We start from the raw sequence: 22,835 nt of genomic DNA, 5'->3' as shown, positions 1-22,835 counted from the left end.
AATATACAAACAAGATAAGGAGAGACCAGGGGTGCTAGCCCAGTAATAGAAATGTGCACAAAGTATTTCACACCCTATCTCCTGTTTCCCCATTCACACACTAATCTTAAGAAAGGAGAAATATCTCCCTGTTGGGTCCTGTAAAAGGGGATAAATTTGAAATGTAAATAAATCAAATAACCAAGTAAAAAAAAGAAAGAAGAAAGCATTACACTCACCTTACCTATAGACTTAAAATACCATATTGTGGCAGGGGTGGGGGGTGGTCATCTAGTTTGGCATATGAAGAAACCCACAGCATGGAAAATTGGTCCTCACAAGTACACATTAAAGGCTACATGCAGGAAAGGAGCTAGTGGGGAAAAGTTATAAAGTACTGACATGGAAGAAGAGGTACTGTGGAAAAGAACATATAGAGTCACAACCCTCTCCTCTAGCTCTGTGCCATTTAAAGTCTGACTTCTTTCTCAGATCTTTCGCTCACTGACTTGCTTTGAATTTTGAATTAAACCCCTGAAAAGAAGCTGTGTCTGCAGAGGCTGACTGACCAATTAGAATTTCAGCTCTGTGGTAAGATTGGAATGTTACAGGTTCAGGGGTTAATTACTTGGGGTAACTTTAGCCCCACAAACAGTCATTATTTTCCTAGTCATTACGTGCCCACTTCTGTATAAGAACTAATATTCTGTAACTAGTAAATACAAACCTTCAGAATCTACTGGCCCACTGCCTTCCACCAACCCCACAGCTAAGACTGCCATCTGATAGCACCTTTGTCCTATAGGAAAGCTTCCCCCACCTTGCTGTGCCTGCTTCTCTGATGTTCCCACATTAAAATATATTTTAAACTTGCCTTGACTTTGCTCTGTTAAGCTATGGAACTTCCTAAAACTGACTCTACATTGGAACATGGAATTTGTGATCAATCTTTGTTCCCAGGCCATGGTCACTCAAAATGGCTCCAGAATAAATTGTCCTTCATTCCTTTTTTAGATTGATAGAAGTGTCATCTTTTTTAGACTGATAGAAGTGCATCCCCCCCCCCCCCAAAAAAAAAAAAAAAACTAAACTGCTTGTTTGTACTACTATCTGTATTGTGTTCCTGGATCACTGCCTTGAGAACAGAACTTAGAAATCCCACTCTAGTATGTGTCTGTGTAATGTGAATGTAGGGAGGTAGAAGAGTAGGGCTTTATTCACTATTGTGTAGGGAAGGATATAACAATGGACTTTCTATGCTCACCCCAGCTCTGAATCAAGACACAGAGAGAGACTTATACTTATTAATGAATGCCTAGGACTTGTGCTAGGCTTGTTATCAACTAGCTAGTAACTCAATTACTCTGTTTATATTACTCTAAGTTGGGCCACGGGCTGCTTGCATCCCCTCAGTTTTGTAAGTTCATCTTCCACAGGTAGCAAACCTCTCTTTCCCCTGGAGGTAATATTCTGCCTCTTGCTATATGACATAGGCTTTTCATTTTAACCATTCAGATGGTACCTTAGAAAGGCAAGAAAAGACAAAGACACATCTTCACACAGTGTACAAAACCATTATTCCAACAGACAGGTGTTTGGACATTGTATACATTGATTTTACGTCAATTCTTTATAACCTACTCGGTTAGGTCATTTTTGGTCAAATTAGTGGGGTTGAGTTGTATCTCCAGCCATCCATAGAAACATGGTTTTATGAATTGCCAAGAAGAGTCTAAGCTCCCTATCTAGCAGGTGGCTTTCTGGCACAGAACGAAGATATAATTGTCCCCTCACTCTAAGTTGACCTGCCAATCACCTACACAAGAAAACATCTCCAGGAAACTGTCTATTTCAGAGACCTTAGAAATAGTATCTGGTCTACTTAAACATGTAGGTCTCCTCTGTGAGAAAAATAAAATATATGAGCAGGGGAAATAAAGAATAAAAACTCAGTTTGACCTTCACCAGTTTTCTTTCATCAGAGAGCTGGTGCCCCAACACCAGATACCATCATAGCAGGTGCTGGAGAGAGCAGAGCAGAGTCTGAGAGCCATTTTTGTAGCTGAAAGTAGGAAGGTAGAAGGGAATGGCTTTCTACTCCCAGAAACCCTTGCTGGATAAACTACTTTTTTAAACTACTGGGTATAAAATAAATCAAATTGTCTGATTTTGCAAGCACTGGACTCCTGGGCATGTGGTGGGTGTTAGCTGTTTTCTGGGAACTCTATGCACAGCAGATTTCTTGCAACCTTGGGCTTGTTTCAGGTTCCCAGCTTTCAGGGCCGTTTCCTGTATAGCTGATGATTCTCTCCCTGCTCTCACGTCATGAGGGTAATACTCTGCAACAAAGGTTATGTATCAAGAGTGCTACTTTTTGTTGTTTTCTCTGAATTCATTCAGTGGATGAAGGATGGCAGGCAAGGTCAAAGCAAGATCCAAGTAAAAGTTGACATACCCAAATTAAGGACTCTGTGAAAGAGAAAAATCAAAGCTGGGTGGTGTCAAGAGTTCAATGGCTAATTTTTTTGTTTTAAGCTGGTTCCCAGGTCTTAGGACCCCATGGGACTTGTCTTTGAGTATTTTATGAAGGCTGCTTCCCAAATGAAATCCAGTTTCACTTGGAAAATTGCTAGTTGACTTAAATTTAGCCAGAATTTGTTCTGGTCAACCTGGTTTGGCAGCTTTGGATTTAGACAAGGTCAAAGTCACCTTATCCTTAGGAATAAAGAGGGTACAAAAGTTTCAGACAGATCAAAACCTACCAGAGAGACTTTCTCCCTGGAACCTGCTGTATAACTGTCCCAAGTGAAGGTAAGGCATAGATCCCCAGAGGTGGATTGGCTGAATGATGAAGAAAGTACCCAGTAGAGGATGAAATGTTTCTCATTGTAAAAGAAGTGTTTCCACAGATGGACACTGACCTAATTGAGGACATTCATATTTCTTAGAAAGAAGGGTATAGCTCAGCCTGTGGATTTGTGTGCCTAAGGCAGCTGCTATTGAAGAGAAAGGAGGTTGCTGAGTCAGGGCAGAAGCCTGATACAGCTGTAATCAACGTCTCTTCCTTTCAACATATACCCTATAACCAATCTCAGCTTTAATGTGTTTCCCAAGAGACAGAGAAGATACCACATGTACTTATAGCGACTATGAAAGTGCTAAGATGACCAGCTAGACATGTAACAGACTTGGAATAAAGCGATCATATGGCTTGTATCTGTAGAGTCACTAACTAGTCAGGTGTATCCAGAACTAGTGCTTTCTCCAGAAGTTGCACTCTCAGTGCTAAAAACAAGACTGTCTTGGGAAAAATAGGACCCATCAACAGAGATCCTGGAACCTAAACAGACAAATAGCCATGTCACAATCACAAACCCAGAAGTATCAGTTGGCACAGCCATGGGCATCAGGAACAGAGTAGATTAATTAGACTGCAGGAACTTGGGAGTTCTGAAGAGAACAGTCATTTAGAATTCCACAAGAGATGATACTGAGTCTGGAGAGAAAGCTATGGAAAAATGTTAGGTACTAAGAAAAAAGAAGTCTAATTTTGGAATCTGGTTGAAGCTTTTTACAGAGAGACAGTAATCCAAGCACAATTAATGACTTCTCAGGGCTTTCTCCATTCCCACCAGTTTTCTAGGAACCTCACCAGAGACCTCATATATAAGGAAAAGACATACTCTAAACCCCTACTAATATGGGAGCTGGCTCTTCATATTGTAATGCCACCCAAGGCATCTCCAGAAAAAAGTTTCTTGGCAATCCTTTAAAATATAACTTGATAGTCAGCAAAGCAGTAGATGTAGTTAGTGCTTAGACAACTGTGAGTTTGCCTTTAGGAATCAATACCTACACTGTGTGGGTGTGTGGGTGTGTGTGGGGGGGCAGTCTTGCTTGTTTTATGAGCACTTCTTGTTGGCATTTTGTCTATGTTCTTCCCCACAGTTACCTGGCAACAGCCAGGTATATCTGACTCACTATAAAAGGGGCTGCTCCCCCCCCCCTCTTAGTCTCTTGCTCCTGCTCTGTCACCTTGCTCCCCCTCTCCCCCCTCTCCATGTGTTCATGGCTGGACTCTACTCCTCATCTCTTCCTCTCCCCTCCCCTCCTCCTCCTCCTCCACCACCACCTCCTCCTCCTCCTCCTCCTTCTTCTTCTTCTTCCTCTCTCTCTCTCTCTCTCTCTCTCTCTCTCTCTCTCTCTCTCTCTCTCTCTCTCCTCCTCCTCCTCCTCCTTCTTCTTCTTCTTCCTCTCTCTCTCTCTCTCTCTCTCTCTCTCTCTCTCTCTCTCTCTCTCTCTCTCTCTCTCTCTCTCTCCCCCTCTGCGTTTCTCTGTGTCTACTCTCTCAATTCCCTGCCCCATGCCCTGAATACACTCTATTCTATACTAAATGATCTAGTGGCTGCTCTCTCAGAGGGAAGGGATGCCTCAGCATGGGCTGGAAAAGGCAACTCCTTCTACCACACCCGACTACACATCCACCAGACATATTCTTCCTCTCTTTAATTTTAGAAAACATAACACATCTCTGTTTTTCAAGCCTGTGCAAAGGCCTGTGTGTGTGTGTGTGTGTGTATGTGTGTGTGTGATCATTAAATGACTCTCCCTGAAGTTTTTTTTCTGCATCAAAGCCATCAATTAAGTATGATCTGAGCTGAAGTTCATAAAGCTCCAAGGCAAGTCTGTAGGCTGCTGAGGGTGGCACTATTTAGGCAGTGTCCCTGTCCCATCTCTAACGACAGTATTATTCCTTCGATGAAGCTCTCCTCAAGCTGGTCTTGACCCAGGCACCATACTGGGGAGTCTGGGAGAACTAACGTGGGCAATAGCCTGAAAGGGGAGTTTCATTTGACCTAGTTTGAATTCCACATTGACTGGATATATAGTTGACAAAGGAAGCAATTATGGAACAAGAAGGAATCTGTTCAAGGGTTAATCTGCTGGAAATTAGATTAATTTACTTCTGATACAGAATGTTACATGCTGTCTTTATATAAGTTAAGAGAGTGCATTAAAATTTACTTTGTTGCTGTGTAAGGAACACATGGCCTCAGACCGAGTTTTTCCCAGATTCTGTAAAAGCTGCCTGACATCTCAGCCCTGAGTTCCCCAAGGCTGTACTCTCTGTGACTGCACCCCTTTCCCCCGCAGTCCCAGATAGCCATGAAAACCAAGCTATAGATAGTGGGTGCTGCAGGTGACAAAGGGCAGCTCATGGGGCAATGCTACGACAACCAAGTCATAGAGAGCAAAGTATGTGTGAGCACGAGCAGGTGATAAAGAAGGCCCATGATTTAATGTATGAAACGCCCTGGTTGTAATTAGCAAATCTTAGATCGGCAAATCGCTTAGATCCCGGGGCCCAACGGAGAAACGATGTGCCGAGAGACAGTTCATGAATACCCCGTGTAGATGACCACCACTCGGACAAGAAGCTTGCTTTGTGCTGTCTAACTCCATCCAGCAGATCCAATCCGAAAAGCAGAGAAGGATTCACATTCACCTGCACACTGCCCAAGTCAGGCCATGCCTGCCAGACAGGAAAGGTTAGTGAGAAGTGTGTGTGTGTGTGTGTGTGTGTGTGTACAAGTGTGGTCCCATTTCGCCATTTATTTGCTTATTGCTGCTTATGAATAAGTAAAACGTGATAGAACCTTTCCACCAAGTTTGCGGATTTGCTTTCCGCCCTGATTCACGACAGTTCGGGACTTGCTATGTGAGGAATCAAAGCCTCAGGGAAGCACTCTACCACTGAGCCACACCAGTAGCCACTGCCATAAATTACACATATGCTTTTGAAGAAACACATCATCTCTTCCTAGACGGAGTTCATCAAGTTTCCCGGAGAGACAACTGACTTTTGACATTTCTGACTATATGCATCTAACCCTTACCTAAATTCTCATATAGAATGTTATAGATTGAGCTGGAGAGATGCCTCAGTAGTTAAGGCTTCCTGATATACAATCACAAAGACCAGAGTTTAGATCCCAGCACCCATTTACTAAGCTTGTTACTCTGTGTATAACGTGAGAAGGGCAGAAATGGGAGCGTTGCTGAAGCTTGCTGGCTTCCAGCCTAGCCAAGAAACTCCAAGCTCCAGGTGCAGAGGGAGATTCTGCTCCAATGGAATAAATGGAGATAGAGGAAGATGCCTGCCATCTTCTTCTAGAGTTTGCATATGTATTTTGGCTCATATGTTTGCATATGCTTATACAGAATAAATAATTTTGAGCTCAAATGCTTATTCTTATATTTCAAGGGAAAATATCTAATTGGGGAGATGTTCTTGAAAAGAAAACACTGAACCACAAAAAGAAAATAAATGCTGGATATATGATTATCTATACTTCTATCCAAAAATATAGTGAAGACTTAATTGCTAAGCCAGGAATAGGATCCAGTCTATTTTGCAATTTCTCGTGAGGCTAATTTCAATAGCTTTGGTTAAATTGGGGCTTTCATTTCTCTTCTTTCACTATCTGTTCAATAAAGAATATTTACTGGTTTTGTTTTCTTATTTATGGGATGGAAGTGGACTGAAAGGAAAAACATCATTCTACTGCTGTATCACTTTTAGTACTTTATATAGTCCTGCTAAAAGACTGGTTGAAATAAAATAAGTTTGCTTTGGCCTGTAAATGGCTTTTTAGACCCCAGGTTCCAGCCTCTGGGAGACATCAATAGGAAGCCACTAAACAGACCCTCAATTGAGAGCGTCCTGTTTCTCCTTGCCATTTCCAAACTTGGGGGTTTGTTTTCCCACACTCTCAGAAAAGAATGACTCAGGGTTGATTTTATAAGCACAGAATGGAAAAAAGACAGATACTGTTGTGCTTTGATGAGAACTGTCCCCATATAGTTTCATGTATTTGAATACTTGGTTCCCAGCTGTGGCACTGTTTGCAAAAGCTATAGAACCTTTCATAAAGTTATGGGGCTTTGTTGAAGGAAGTTTGTCATTGAGGTGGCATTTGTAGGTTCTATAGAGAGGCCCTAGTTCCTGTTTTCCCTCTCCATTTTCCATGTGCAGGTGAAATGCAATGAGCTGGCCTCCATGCTCTTGTTGCCATGGCTGCCCTTAGCATGACAAACTGGCTCCCCTCTGGAACAAGTGCAAGAGCAAGACAACCTTTTTCTTCAAAGCTGTTCTCTTTGTTTGTTGTCTTGGTTTTTGTTTTTAAATAAGGGTATTCTATCATAGCTACAGAAAAGCAAAGAACAACACAGAAATTTTGAGCATCTAGAAAAATCAAACTCAATGTATATTGCTGTAAGTAAACACGGACTGAGGTCTTTTGTTTGTTTGCTTGCTTGCACAGACACATGAAAGAGGCCCCTTAACCTGAGGCTTCTTGCCTTTCTGCTTGAACCATCATAGGAGGACTTAAACAAGATGGCAGAGTGGCAAAAGATGGGGGGCAGGGAGAACCACGTCTGCATTAGGAAAACAAAGGGTACCACTGCTACCTTCTGCTTATCTCATGGTAACCAGAGGGTGTCACTTCCTGCACTTGATCATGATTAAGTGAAACACAACCCCTGGCAGCTGAGCTGAAGGCAGGCTGGAGGCTCAGGATACAAACCGCAGCCTGCAAATTGGACCTTACTATTACTTATGGATCAGATTCATCTTGCTAAGCCCAGGATGCTCACCAGCTACTTCCAATAAACTATTTTTATATCAGCTTCTTCCCCTCAGTGTGTCCACAGAAAACAGTAACTTCACATGGATTTACAAGTCTGAAGAGAACTGTACACTGTAGCAGCAACTTTCCTAGTCGCCAGTGCTGGCCAATGTCACTCAGGACATTTAGGGCTTACTCTAGCTCCTGCTCATGCTTGGAGAGTTCTCTGATGCCTACCCCTCTGCTTTTCCATTTTGAGATATTTCATGGTCCCTAAGTGCTTCTCCCTGGACAGACAGGATGAGTGAACTGATACTGGCTGCTTCTGGATGTGCTTGCTTTTAGGTTACTATAAGGTTTTGAAAAGAAAATGGTTGCGATTCAGAGTTAGTCAGCTAAAGATGTTAACTATCAGAAGCCAGCATTACAAAGGCACTAGGGTGGATCAAAGGTGTTAATGATGCAACAAAGAACAATGGCTATCTGTTGTACAGTTTACATCATTAGAGATTAGTTGCCAAAGGTGTGAGCAAAGTCTTGTTCCATGTGAGAAGTCTACCCTGATTCCTTAAAAGACTTCAAATTGATAGGTAAGGAGAATATGGCTAAGAACTGTGCAAGTTCATGCAGGCCCACGCAAGTCAATTATTAATAGAAAAAAACCCAGGCCCTAGTCCATGCTTCAATAATGGTTCCAGAATGCCAAGAGGTAGAATAAGATAAAGCTCACCTACTCCAAAACTCCAATGTGCTTTAAATCAAGTCTGAGAGCTCACTTGATTGTCTCTCTATTCTGGTGATGAGGGACCCCAGGATGCTGGACTACTGCAGAATGAAACACTCTCTGAGTTTACATATTATTTGAGTCCATTCTTTGGTCAATCATAGAACCTTACACTTGGAAGCAAAATATTATAGAAAGGCAAATGTTCAGAGAAAAATTCTTGCTTCATTCCTGTGCTGGTTGCCCATTATGTCTGCTGAAGTTTTAGAGACAGAGCTTGGGTCAGGGTAGCTCTCACAAGCCAAGCTGAGATGTCCTGCCTTAAACAGACTAATTAAAGAAACATAGTAACTGAAGAGCCTGGGGTGGGGGGATGATTTGTTTAATATGGACACACAGTAAAGGGGAGAAAGCACAAGGACCAGGGACTGCCTCTCTCATGCCATCTTTGGGGACATAGCTTGAGATTTGAGTTTCAATAGACGAAAAGAGGTATTTATAAGTAAACAGTCTTAATCAAGGAGTAGTTCTGCATATCATGTGATTCCTTACTGTCAAGGCTACAGCCTTTCTAGCAAAGAACTCTAACAAGTTGCGAGAAGTATATAGAATCTCTTTCTAGGACACAAAGATCCCTCTTGGGCTAGCATATGGACCCTAGCCTTGTCCTTTGCCAAGCTTGATACTCCTAGGGAAATGTCAACTTCATTATAATCTGAGAGCCAAAAGGATATGCACTAGTATCTCTTGAGAATACCTCCACTCCTGCAATGATGGTTAAAGTGAAGAACAAAGACATCAGAGATCTTCTTTGATTAATGTGTTCACTGTCACATACTAAGACTTTATGTGTGGTATGAAGATACACACCTGTTATATACATATACACAACTATATATTTTTTTTACATTTCTACTTATACATTCTACCTAGAAGATATGTTCCCTGTGATTCAGTTCTGAATTTATGACTTCTCTCTTTACTCCTGTTGATTAAACTTCTCTAATGTTGGAAAGGGGAATTCTTTTGCTTACAAAAGACTTGAAAGAGTTCTTCTCTAATATTCTTCAGGTACTACATCACAAACTCTCCTGATTCTACCTGCTAAATATATTCAGAAATGAGAATGCCTTGTGCCCCCCTTGCTTTAGACAGCATTTGCTATATTATGAAAATGACTTTCCAATCAGGCTCCTACCACTGACATTTTCTCCTTCCACTGCCAAACCCATCATCTTGTAGTACAAATTACTGTGTCTCATTGTCCTATTCAGGACCCTGAAAAGGCTCCTTCTTAACTCTCTCAGAATAGAAAACAAATCTTTACAATAAATCAATAGCCTCCAGGAACTAGTTTTTAAATATTTACTTGCTTAAACTAGGCCTTGCTATATAGTCAAAGCTGATCTGGAGTTCAGGCCTCCCCTGTTTTATTTTCTGAGTTCTGGGCTTAGAGGAGAGCAGTACCATGCTAGAAAGTGCTGGTTTCTGAGAGCACTCTAGTCTCCTTTCTTGTTGCCTCTCACACCCTTCAAAACTTTTCACCATGGCTTACTTGAAATCCGTTATCAAGTATCAAGTATCAGATATCTTCTTTGACCTAGCTCTCATTTGTGCATGGAATGTTCTTTCCTTAAACTAGTAAAATATTATGATTTTTAGGTCTTGAGCAAATTGCTGGGTTTTTTTCCATATAATCTTAATTATAATATAATTACATTTCCCCTTCCTTTTCTAAATTCTAAGCTTTTCCATGCACTACTGCTCTGCTTGCTCTCTTTACCTTCCATGGACACCTTGCCCACCCTTCAACTATGTGTGTGTGTGTGTGCACGCACAAGTGAGTGTACAAGTGCATGTGTTCCTCTGTGTCATGTTTCTTGTCTTCACGTGATCTCAGGGTTATTGAATAATCAATTGGTGTACTCTCAGTGTTTTCTTTTTAGTGACTCTGAGCAGCCATGTTGTAACTGCACCAAATACCTGAATCTTGCAAATCTGCCCTCTTCACCTTGATTTCTTCTCTTCTCTTCGCTTAACACAGAACCTTGTAACTTATGGTATTATTTATTTTAACCTGTAGCTTACTGTCTACCCTTTTTCTCTTCCACTAGAATGTGAATTTCACATATGTATGGACTTAATTTTGTTCATTAATTTATTTTAGTGCAGAGAATGGAACTGGGTATTCCATATGGTCAGAAAGCATGCATTAAGTGTATGGGCCTGCAGTCTGGCCAAATGAATATTTCCATGATTCAGTGCTCTGTTCAGAAACCATAGACCAAGAAACATGCAAATGTACACACAAAGAAAGGAAATCAATAGGCTTTTCTGGAACATTCAATTACCCTCCCCATCCATGTCCCTGGCTTCTCATCACATCATTGCTGCAGCTGCTAACATACTCAGAGTGTTTATAAATCCAACAGGACTACTAGGGCAGCTCTTCTATTTTCTTACTCTGTGCTCTCATTTTTACCCTCACCCTCTTTAAAAATAACTCTAATAAGTCTGACTGGAATTTGAAAGGAGAAGGATGAGTCAGGATTTACTTCCTTGGGGAGAATTTGGGCAAATGGAAGATAAATTGGTGTATATGGGGAAGCTGTAGAGCTTCCGCTAGCAAGCAGATGTTACAGAGATGCATTTTCAGATTGCAGCTGCAGGAGTAGAGGCTAAGATTCTCCATTCTCTCATCTGGAGAGGCACAGCTCCGAGGGTCACATCAGCAGATCTTCAATGAATTTGAATGAAATGAATATGACCTATATAACACATACGATATATATGGGACACTATAGCTTAGGATTTTTAACTGAGAACATAAAGGAGTTGATCTAACCAATTGACATTAGATGTGCCCACTTTTTGCCCTTAAAAATGAAAGGGGACAGAAAATGGTTTTCATGATGTGAAGTGGATTAGGTTAAGTGAGGTGGAAGACCCACATGTGGGCAATGCCATTCCATGACCTGGGCTCTAAGACTAAATTTAGCAGAGAAAGGACACTGGGTACCTGATACATGACCAGTACCTCCTGCTGCCAGATCTCACCTTCACAGTGGGCTATATTTCATGAATTGTGAGTTGAAACATGTATTTCCATTCTTACATTGATTTCAACGGGTATTTTATTATAGCAACAAGTCAGCTAACAAATGCAGTTGTCATACCAAGGGGTAATTTTGACTATAGCAGAGAACAAAGACTATGGATAGAAAGATTGGCTCAGTCTAGTACAAAGCTACCAAATCCAGATATGAATGTTTGCGGAGTCTTCCCTACCACTCTTCCTCACCATGATCATGATCATGGGTACACTTTATTTATTTACTCAGATCTCATTCCCACTTTGTGGGACAACAACACACTTCCATTTTCTTTACAAAAATTGCATAAAAAGTTCAACATCATATGTCATTCCTATGCAAGAAACACTTTAACTAGGACAGTTTTGGATGTGATGCTTGAAATTCAAGATCAATACTTCTCATGTACAAAGTTGAGTGCAGACAGATCCACCAAAGTTACTGTCTCAGTAAAGCCACTGACATAGAAAAAGAACCAGGTACAAATGCTTTCAATATTTGTGTAACAAGAAAAAATATAATGTGACATTGTAGAAAACATGTAGATGTCAGAAAAAAAAAGGATCTCTGAATTATTCATCTTTTAGTTTCTCTGGTTATCACTACCATGTACCTCAAGCAGAAATAATGGCTAATATATTATGACTGTCTTCCAAATTAGGGAGCTATTTCTGTCAAAACTGTTTGCTGTTCTGTTTATACAGGAATGCTGTAGTAGCAACATTCTTACAGAGGTAAGATAGATCAACAGGTGCTCCTCTTTCTTTTGTTGTAAACATATTTAGATTTAAGAAAGTTATACTCTGTTGCCAATATAAACCATAGCCACTATGAACTATAAGGCCTTTGCCTAACTTACAACTTAAGATGATAGAAAATTGAACTTGCTTCATATTTGAACATATTTGGTATTTGGGGGATATATTAGCTGTCTTAAACAGCTGCCTGAGGATCTCCACTAAACACTTAGGAACTTTGAACTCTGCATGAAGGGAGGTCAAACTGAGGCATAAGCACTGTCTTCTCTTATTTATTTGTATGTGTTTATGACTGTGTGCATATGCATATATGTCATAAGAACACATCAGATTCCCTGGAGCTGAAGCTATAAACATTGTGAGTTAACTGAAATGTGTACTGGGAAGTGAACTCAGGTGTTCTGCAGGAACATGAAGGACTCCTATCTGCTGAATTGTTTCTCTCAGTGTGTCTTATTTCAAAAATTAATGGCAGTTTTTATGAACTTTTCTTTTAAAAAATACGGAATTAATGAAATTAGTTTTCAGAGTAAGATAACTCATTCTCAAATGGTCTGAAACTGGCTGAGGAAGTTGAGTTAGTTGACTAGTTTAGCATCAACTTGTAGTTACATGTAGTTTTTACAACAAAGTGTATCAAAGGGAAATGTCTTGCGCTCTACTGCAAAGCAAACTTTAGAAGAAGAGTATTTAGGATTTAGGAAGTCATAAGTGATGCTATCATATTTCACAGAAGCATTTTTCCTTCTTTAGTTTGTGTGAATTCACATGCAAAAGAAGGCATGAGAGTAGGAGGGGGACTTGCCGAGAAGAGAAGAGTATTAGTGGGGCAAGAAGTGGGAAGAGAGAGGCAGTTGGGAAGAAAACAACTAAAAATTCTATAAATGTTTGAAGCTGTCAAACACACAAAAAAATATTTCTTCCTATATTTGCAAAACCCAATCAAGATTACATTATAATATTTCTATATATATATTTTACAAGCAGAATTTTTCTAAGGAGCCTGTGTCAGTCAACCCTCATTTGCCATGAGTCTCTTGTGATGATATCTGGCACAAATGGTTTTCAAAAGATACAAATATTGAGGCTGAGAAAAGAAGGAAATCTTCTGCTTAGAAGCATGGAAAAAAGTTAACACTGACAGCTGAGGGTTACTACCATTGTCAACTGGCTCCTTGCAGTACTGTCTGCCCAATGCCATAATATATATATATAATATATATATATATTCTCTATATATATATACACTCTATAATATACATATATGTAGAAATATATATATTCACACAGATGCATGTACCAAGCACACTGTATATACATACATAAATATATACACAAAAATATACTCCAAACACACACATACACACACACAAATGTTGGTTTTGCTGATATCACAAGTATACTAGATAACATAGGCATCCCAAACAGCAGCCATCCATAAGTCCAGTTTTTGCATTTGTATTTATCTTTTTCTTTTATGTCTTTCCTTATCAAACATCAGAAACATGGATGTGTGAAGTCTGTAGCACTTAATGTACGATGAACAGATGGCTTACCTGTCTATGATGGCACACATGTCAATGGTGACATTTGCGAAGCTTCCTGGCTTCCTGTGTGCTACTTCGTATAAATTCACAAGCTGGTCATCTACCTGAATGAGCTGCATGCATCCTTGGAATGATGGCTGAAGGGCAGAGTAGCTGGCATTGTTCATGTGGTTCAGAAATCCTACAAAACAGAACAAACAAGAAGGTCACAATGGGCATCTGAAATACTTTATTAAAGGCCTCCCAGACATTTGACTGGACACAGCCATTTTACTAATAATGGCATTTCTTTGATTTTTGCTGATGTAGTAGAGGAGTGCTTGAGAATATGAGATTATTTTAGGTAAGAGTTAGGTTTGAGAGAAGGAGTTAATTGAGAATGGCCCCATAGGTTCATATATTTGAGTGCTTATTTCCAAAGTTGGTGGAACTATTTGAGAAGGATAAGGAAGTGTGGTCTTGTTGGAGTAGGTTTGGCCCTGAATGTTCTTCAATCCAGTTTTGTCTACTGGCAAATTTATACTTTACTCATTAGTCTTAAATAATTTACTAATTTATTCTGTCCAATACTACATGATTGGCAAAGATAATCAATATATAAAAATGCCATTAAATAAATTAAAGTGAATATTGAAAAAACAGAAGTTGGTTATTAAGTAATTCTTTAAAATGTCCTAATTTGATAGATTATAGTAATAGTTCACGACAATAAAAAGCCATTCCCTCACTTCCTTAGCAAGTATCAATATGTTAATTTTAAGAACCACCATTTAAATTTTCTTTAATGTTTCATCTTACAGGTATACATTAATTTCCACCAATACAGCACACACACACACACACACACACACACACACACACACACACACAGACAGAGAGAGAGAGAGAGAGGATTATATTTAGTTCTTGGCTTTAAACTGGCATGCTCTGTTTTAATATTGTCATATGGTTTGTGTGTGTGTCTATGTGCCTGTGCCTGCATTTGTGTGACTGCACGAGTATGACTACATATGTATGTGTGCATGTGTTTCTAAGCTATGCATTTTCCTTGCCATTGACTTAGTCCTGTCACAAAAATGCTGACTTTTCAGTAAGTTATCTACTAAGAATAGTTGTATACATACAATGTGATTTCCATTTGTTTAATCATGATAAAATTGAGTGGATTTTAATGGCTAAACTTAGCAGACAGAAAACACACAGCTGTAACTTTTGTGACTGCTCTTAGTAAGGATACCATTGGGTTCAGCTTGTGTGACTACTTAGGAGTCTAAACATCCACATTAGTTTGGATGGATTTTGAAATGAGTAGCTGTCTTTATGAGAGTGAGAGCTCTTGTGAGGCAGAACAGCTGCATAAATGCTCATCGCTTTCAACTGGGTGTGATTAAGTTCCCAAAACAAGACCTCAGCATCCACTTACAACATTGTTCTGTTTGGTGTTGATACATTTGGTGTCTGAAATTCTCAACTCTTTTCATGCTCCTACATGAGATATATTCTAGGGGAAGATAATTATAGGAATAGTCACTACATAATCATTGAAAAGTAGTCCTTTTTGTAGCGTTATCCTTAATGCTTTTAAGAGAGATCCCATTGGCCCTTGTATATAAGCATTCACATGCTTCTGTAGCATCTTTGGGTGCTGAGTTTGGATAATAGTTTCTATAGAAAACAGAACTCAAGTGGTGTAAGTTTGTGACTTTGACACACCATTTCTTATCTGGTATATGAAAGTGCTCATTTTGGCCAAGAGGCAGTGTTGGGAGGCCTATGAGAGATGGGAAAAAGTTTCCATGACTACAAATATGTTGTGTGGCATGGATAGTGGTGAGCTGAAGACTAGGTTATTGGTACTTAACAATAGGATGAGTAAATAACCTATTGCAGGAAACAAATTACAATACAACTCCCAAAGGGAAGTGTGAGTTAGCATAATGATCATGCAAAGAATTGCTGGTCAGAAGCCTGATGCATCTTGCAAAGACAGTTGGTAACAACATAAAGGAAAGAAATAAAAATGGCCCTGGAAATGAAAGCACATGGGATCCTTACTATGCTGTAGGGAAAAGTTTATCACCATTGCTGTCTGTCATGGTTAGGGCTACCAGATGATACATGATGATCAAAGTAACTTGGAGAGGAAAGAGCTTAATTGGCTTACACTACCAAATTATTGTCCATTGCCTAAGGAAGCCAGGGCAGAAATTCAAACAGGGCAGGAAGCTGGAAGCAGGAGTTGATGCAGAAGCTGTGAAGGAGTGCTGCTTACTAGCTTGCTCCACGTGGCTTGCTTAGTTTGCTTTCTTATAGAACCTAGCACCACCATCATAGGGATGGTACCACCCACAATGGGCTTGGCCCTCCCTCATCAATCATTGATTAAGAAAATGTTCTACAGGTTTGCCTATAAGCCCTATCTAAAGAAAACTTTTTCTTAATTGGGGTTCCTTTCTTTCAGAGTTTAGCTTATGTTCAAGTTGACCCAAGATTATCTAACACAGTGTCCATGGTAGCACAGAAATGAGAAGACGTACTTAATAAGCTAGTCAAGGGTATCCCAGCATAGTACCGAGAGTGTTATCTGCTAACTCAATTCAGTCTGCCTGTCAAACTGATTCTTGTAAGCAGCACATTGCTGTGTCTGGGAGGACTTTTCCAGAGAGAGAAAGGCCCAACCTGAGTGTGAGTAGTACCCTCTCACAGAGCGGGGAGAGGAACAGATAGAAGTGGAAGACAAACTGGCCTTAGCAGATTCTAAGTGAGCTGTCAGGCTACTATGGACAGAAGCCTGTGAAGCAATGAGTGAAATATGGCTTTTTTCCCCCTTCAATTTGTTCAGTTTAGGTAGCATATCCTAGTGGTGAAAACTGACTAACACAAGCTAAAGCCAATGCTTAGCTGTAAAGAAGCCAGGGTCTGATGTATCTCACAGTAAAATTTATCTTAATTCTACTTTACTCAGACAGTGAGCAATGCAAGAATGAGGAAATTGCTTCCAAAACAATGATCACATACCAGGAAATGTCATCTAATGAAGACAAGGAAATATGATGGTGAAATCTTTGCCAAGGCCTCAGATAGATGTGAGGTAATATGCTAAGAAACAATCCATGAAAGAAAAGACTCACTCAGCAGCTACCCCATGCATTTCCAGACCCCAAACAAGAGCATTTCTAATGTGCTTAGAGGTATTTTGCTCAGTAGGTTAGGAGCTTAGGTGGGCTTATGAAGCTATAGATGGGCTTTCTATTAAATGACCATTTTGAAGCATTTATTAATTGTCTTTTATGTCATTGCTTTTAAAAATTTCATTTCTCTCTCTCATTCTCTTTCTCTTTCTTTCTCTCTCTCTCTCTCTCTCTCTCTCTCTCTGTGTGTGTGTGTGTGTGTGTGTGTGTGTGTGTGTGTGTTTGTGTGCTATAACACATCATGTTGTGTATATTGAGGCCCAAGGACAAGTTGTGATGTCAGTTCTTTCCTTCTACTATTTATTTATTTGTTTGTTTAATTATTTAATGTGAGTACACTGCCACTCTCTTCATACACACCAGAACAGGGCATCAGATCACATTATAGACAGTTGTGAGCCACCATGTGATTGCTGGGAATTGACCCCAGGACCTGTGGAAGAGCAGTCTGTGTTCTTAACCACCGAGCTATATCCCATTCTCTCTTTCCTTCTACTATATGAGTCCTGGGAACCAAGCTCAGATTGTCAAGCTTAGGAGCAGGCTCATTTATCCACTAAAGCACCGTGCTAGAACTCTTTGTATTTTAGAAATATGGCCTTGAACTCCTTATCTTCTTACCTCCACTTCTTCTAAATGTGGCGATATGCTATTCTTCTTCATCAGAAAAGGATGAAAAAACATTATCAGGGATCTCAGTGATTTTGTTTTTAAGAACACTGATATTAACAGTAATGCCATCAGCTTTGACCAGTATGTACTAAAATAGTCAGAGTGCATAAATGCAAAAAGCATTTTAGACTGTACTCTATGGAGGGAAAAAGAACAGAAACTGAAAACATGGATTACCTGTTAAGATGAGAAAGAGGAAGTGTAGAAGGAAATAACTCAGTGTTGCAGAACAAACTAATGAAGATCAAAGAGTTGTGGGAAATCAGTAGGTCTGGAAATTATCAAGTGCCCAACCTGATTTCTAAGACAATACTGACCAGTGATTTTGGTCTAGCTTGAGATAAGCAAGGCTTGGAAGCTTACACACAGATAATCTAATGAAACACAACTTTGGACTTCAGAAGAGAGGTGGACTTTATGCATGTAGAAGAAATGAATAATCATGGAAGGAAGGATAAAACCTTAATTCCATCTTCAAGATGGCTATTAATTATCATATTATAGTTATATTATTGATTGCCCATAGAATACTCTACTCTCACTCTGAACCAGCTCCAACTTGAGTGGGAACAATAGAACACTGCAGAATATTTACATATGGGTTATTATTACTGAACTGGCTGAAAACATTCTTGCATTCTCCAAGCTAACAATGTGTTATAATGACCATAGGGATCTGGAACATTGTCCTTCTTGAGCTCACCTGGGAAAGCAACCCCCCCCCCCCCCCCCGTCCATGATCCCTGTGCCCATACTAAAACTGGTTGGTACTTTTTTCTGTTTTTCTTTTTTCTTTTTCTATTTCTTTTTCTTTTTTTCTCTTTTCTTTTCTTTTTTTTTGTTTTTGTTTTTGTTTTGTTTTTTGTTTTGTTTTGTTTTTGCTTTTTGGTTTTTTTTTTTTTTTCTCCTGACAGGGTTTCTCTGTGTAGCCCTGGCTGTCCTGGAACTCACTTTGTAGACCAGGCTGGCCTCGAACTCAGAAATCTACCTGCCTCTGCCTCCCAAGAGCTGGGATTAAAGGTGTGCGCCTCCACTGCCCAGCAGTACTTTACTCTTAAGGTCAGATTTCTGCTTTATATTTAGAAGATAACAATATCTTATCTGACTTGAAGTCCATTCAGTTTATTCTTCACACTGACAAAGTAGTTCAGTATATGTTCAAGGCTTTGAAATTTTAATTCAGAAATACATCAGTGAAAAACATGCTGACATTTGTTTTGATATTACAATGGCAATCTAAACAGTTGCAAGTTATATTGTTAATCTGATTGAATAGAATAAGGAAAAAAAAAAGACAGTAGGCACTAAAGTTTGGAATATAAATAGCCAAAGAACACTGCTTTGCTATTACATGTTTTAAAGTTAAAGGATGTTAGAGAGCTTAGAGAGGCTGGAGAAGCACTACAAAGAAACATTTATTTTCCAGTGAAAGCCTGGAAGAATGACTCAAGTGTTTACCAATCACTGCCTATTCAAGCTTTCAGAGTAAAACAGTCAAAAATGTATTCAGCAGCAGCAGACCAAGAGCCCCAGGATCAGAGTGAGGGGCTGTTTACAAGTAACATGGAGTTAAAGGGAGTAAGGAAGACACTACCTGTTTGGTTGGGAGAGTGGGTGTGGTATAGGTTAATTGCACCAATACATTAATACATGGAAGACAGGATGAACTAGCTCTCAATAGTACAGATAAGGGTATAAATTCAGAACATGAGAAACACTGATTGAACTCTGTGGATTTGGGCAGGAATTTAATCCATGAGTATGAATTTGTGGTTTTCTATATTCATAGCCAGATATACAAGTCAATTTACATAGAAGTGGATTTGGTCAAAACATAGTTGGTTCCTATCATCTAGGGTGGAACAGTATGAGAAAGAATGTATAGTCCTACATACCAGATGTGGTTCATCAAAAAGAGGATTCCATAAAGAAATGACAGTTGATGAAGTTTGGACAGGACAAATATATATTGAGTCTAGAATATTGTATGTTGTATTAAAAACTAGTGACAGCAGGAATAGAGAAAGAATGGCAAAACTGTTTCAGAATGACATGAAGCAGTTACTGCTGCTCATGTTCCAGGTGGCTGAAGTACAAATTTCACAATTTAAGAATAAAAATTTATATTTTATTCATCGATAAAAATGATGGGAAATATTAAGTAAAATTCAAATCTATGCATAAATGACTGTGTAAAGTGAATAATAAATCAATGTGGAAAAGAGCAGAGAAACCTCTCTTTATAGCCTCCTGGTAACTCGCAATGTAAGAGGGATATAGGAGTTTGAAAGTCATCCTCTGACAACCCTCATATTAGTAATGAGTTAGGCAGTAGATGTCAGTAGAGGCTGCAATAAAAGCTGAATTGGGGACCATAGACCACAAGGTCTCTTTAGAGCAGCCATTGAAGCTAAACATGTTCCTGTACACCTTTAATCTCGGTGCCATCATTTTGGAGACAGGGACATGTATCTCTTGAGTTCAAGGCCAGGCTCATCCACTTTGCAAGTTCTAAGTCAGCCAGAGCTCCATAGTGAGATGCTGGCTTTTAAAAGGTGTCATTGAAAAAGCAAAATTCATCAGTTTACAGGTGAAAAACCTGTAAAACTTATTTGTCACCAAACTATCAGAGTCATTAATATACTGCTAGGACCGGTGAACACTCTGGGTTGCCTGACAGAGGGCAAACTAGGAGAATAAACACAGACTTCAATGTTTCTGCAAAAATATATTTGCATTCCTTTGTAATACCAGGCCAAAGAAAACAAGGTCTATCTATAGAGGGTAACTTGAGATGCTCAGGGATGATATGCTCTGACAAGCAACTGAAGATCTAGTTTTGCTTTGCAGGGACCAGAAAAATAGGAGGGTGAGGAGAAGAAGGTGCTCTTGACCTGGTCCTTTGTAATAAAGGACATTATTGGACAACTGGAGGACCCACATGTGGGCTTGTTATTCTGGTGGCCTTTGAGTTCTTCCTCACTTTTAAAAATAAATTTCAAGTTATTTTAGAAATAGAAACTGATACTAAATATTTGTGTCATCTGAGAACCTGTTTTAGATTAAATTTATTCCACCTTAATCTGTAGTCAATTCTCGTGGATTTTAAATGAGATTTTTCTTCCTAAAGCTAGTGGTAGATTTTAGCTCCTGGAAGTCCAAATCCAGTCCTTTTATATACCTTGCTTGATATATCACTTGATCAGCAGATGAATATTCCACATACCCTGCTTTCTCAACACAGATGACATGTTTTAAGACCAACTATCTGAAACATAATTTCCTTATACTTATTAGTTGGATTACTATTATTTGTTGTTTATTTTTTAAAATCAGGATCGTGGTGATCCAATCCATCTGATTGCATGTTTCCTAATATTTTTAGCTTCCTACATTTCTTTGCATTTAAATTTGGCTAACGGGGTTAGGAATTTAAGCTTTAATGGGAGTCAGAAGTTAGAAGGTCATTTACTTGAAAGTAATTTTTTTATCAGTTAATTTTGATGAAGGAGTAGAAAAAAGTCACTTTGTTGTCTTTTCCATGTTTAGTATTAAGTGAAGTGGAAGCTTAAGAGTTCTTTGGAAAGTCAGTTAGATAGTTTTTAGCTGGGGCAAACACGTGAGTGATCATTTAGCTGAAGCAGACACAGGTGAAAGGATGCTTTGCTAAAGCAAGTGCATGAAAGGAACTTGAGACTGCGGTACATAGGGAAGCAGGCTACCCGGGCTTGATCTGGGGCACAAACCCCTTCCACTCCACTCGAGCCCCGGCTACCTTGCCAGCTGAGTCGCCTGACACCCGCAAGGGCCCACACAGGATTCCACACGTGATCCTAAGACCTCTAGTGAGTGGAACACAACTTCTGCCAGGAGTCTGGTTCGAACACCAGATATCTGGGTACCTGCCTTGCAAGAAGAGAGCTTGCCTGCAGAGAATACTCTGCCCACTGAAACTAAGGAGAGTGCTACCCTCCAGGTCTGCTCATAGAGGCTAACAGAGTCACCTGAAGAACAAGCTCTTAACAGTGACAACTAAAACAGCTAGCTTCAGAGATTACCAGATGGCGAAAGGCAAACGTAAGAATCCTACTAACAGAAATCAAGACCACTCACCATCATCAGAACGCAGCACTCCCACCCCACCTAGTCCTGGGCACCCCAACACAACCGAAAATCTAGACCCAGATTTAAAAACATTTCTCATGATGATGATAGAGGACATCAAGAAGGACTTTCATAAGTCACTTAAAGATTTACAGGAGAGCACTGCTAAAGAGTTACAGGCTCTTAAAGAAAAGCAGGAAAACACAGCCAAACAGGTGATGGAAATGAACAAAACCATACTAGAACTAAAAGGGGAAGTAGACACAATAAAGAAAACCCAAAGCGAGGCAACGCTGGAGATAGAAACCCTAGGAAAGAGATCTGGAACCATAGATGCGAGCATCAGCAACAGAATACAAGAAATGGAAGAGAGAATCTCAGGTGCAGAAGATTCCATAGAGAACATCGACACAACAGTCAAAGAAAATACAAAATGCAAAAGGATCCTAACTCAAAACATCCAGGTAATCCAGGACACAATGAGAAGACCAAACCTACGGATAATAGGAATTGATGAGAATGAAGATTTTCAACTTAAAGGGCCAGCTAATATCTTCAACAAAATAATAGAAGAAAACTTCCCAAACATAAAAAAAGAGATGCCCATGATCATACAAGAAGCCTACAGAACTCCAAATAGACTGGACCAGAAAAGAAATTCCTCCCGACACATAATAATCAGAACAACAAATGCACTAAATAAAGATAGAATATTAAAAGCAGTAAGGGAGAAAGGTCAAGTAACATATAAAGGAAGGCCTATCAGAATTACACCAGACTTTTCACCAGAGACTATGAAAGCCAGAAGAGCCTGGACAGATGTTATACAGACACTAAGAGAACACAAATGCCAGCCCAGGCTACTATACCCGGCCAAACTCTCAATTACCATAGATGGAGAAACCAAAGTATTCCACGACAAAACCAAGTTCACACAATGTCTTTCCACGAATCCAGCCCTTCAAAGGATAATAACAGAAAAGAAGCAATACAAGGACGGAAATCACGCCCTAGAACAACCAAGAAAGTAATCATTCAACAAACCAAAAAGAAGACAGCCACAAGAACAGAATGCCAACTCTAACAACAAAAATAAAAGGGAGCAACAATTACTTTTCCTTAATATCTCTTAATATC

At 39.6% G+C, this 22,835-nt stretch overlaps 1 protein-coding gene across 1 annotated transcript in view; it reads right to left on the bottom strand.

Annotated features, from left to right (window-relative positions):
- Cntnap2 (contactin associated protein-like 2) overlaps positions 1-22,835 on the bottom strand; it is a 2,241,333-nt gene that overhangs the window by 1,053,330 nt on the left and 1,165,168 nt on the right. The window contains exon 10 of the mRNA NM_001004357.2: positions 13,741-13,912. Coding sequence (NP_001004357.2) covers positions 13,741-13,912 — 172 coding nt within the window. The remainder of the gene's footprint in view (positions 1-13,740; positions 13,913-22,835) is intronic.

This window comes from Mus musculus, chromosome 6, assembly GCF_000001635.26.
Source record: "Mus musculus strain C57BL/6J chromosome 6, GRCm38.p6 C57BL/6J".
In the NCBI taxonomy this organism is placed as follows: domain Eukaryota; kingdom Metazoa; phylum Chordata; class Mammalia; order Rodentia; family Muridae; genus Mus; species Mus musculus.
The sequence above is the reverse complement of the archived record's forward strand: the minus strand, read 5'-3'. Positions and strand labels throughout refer to the sequence as shown.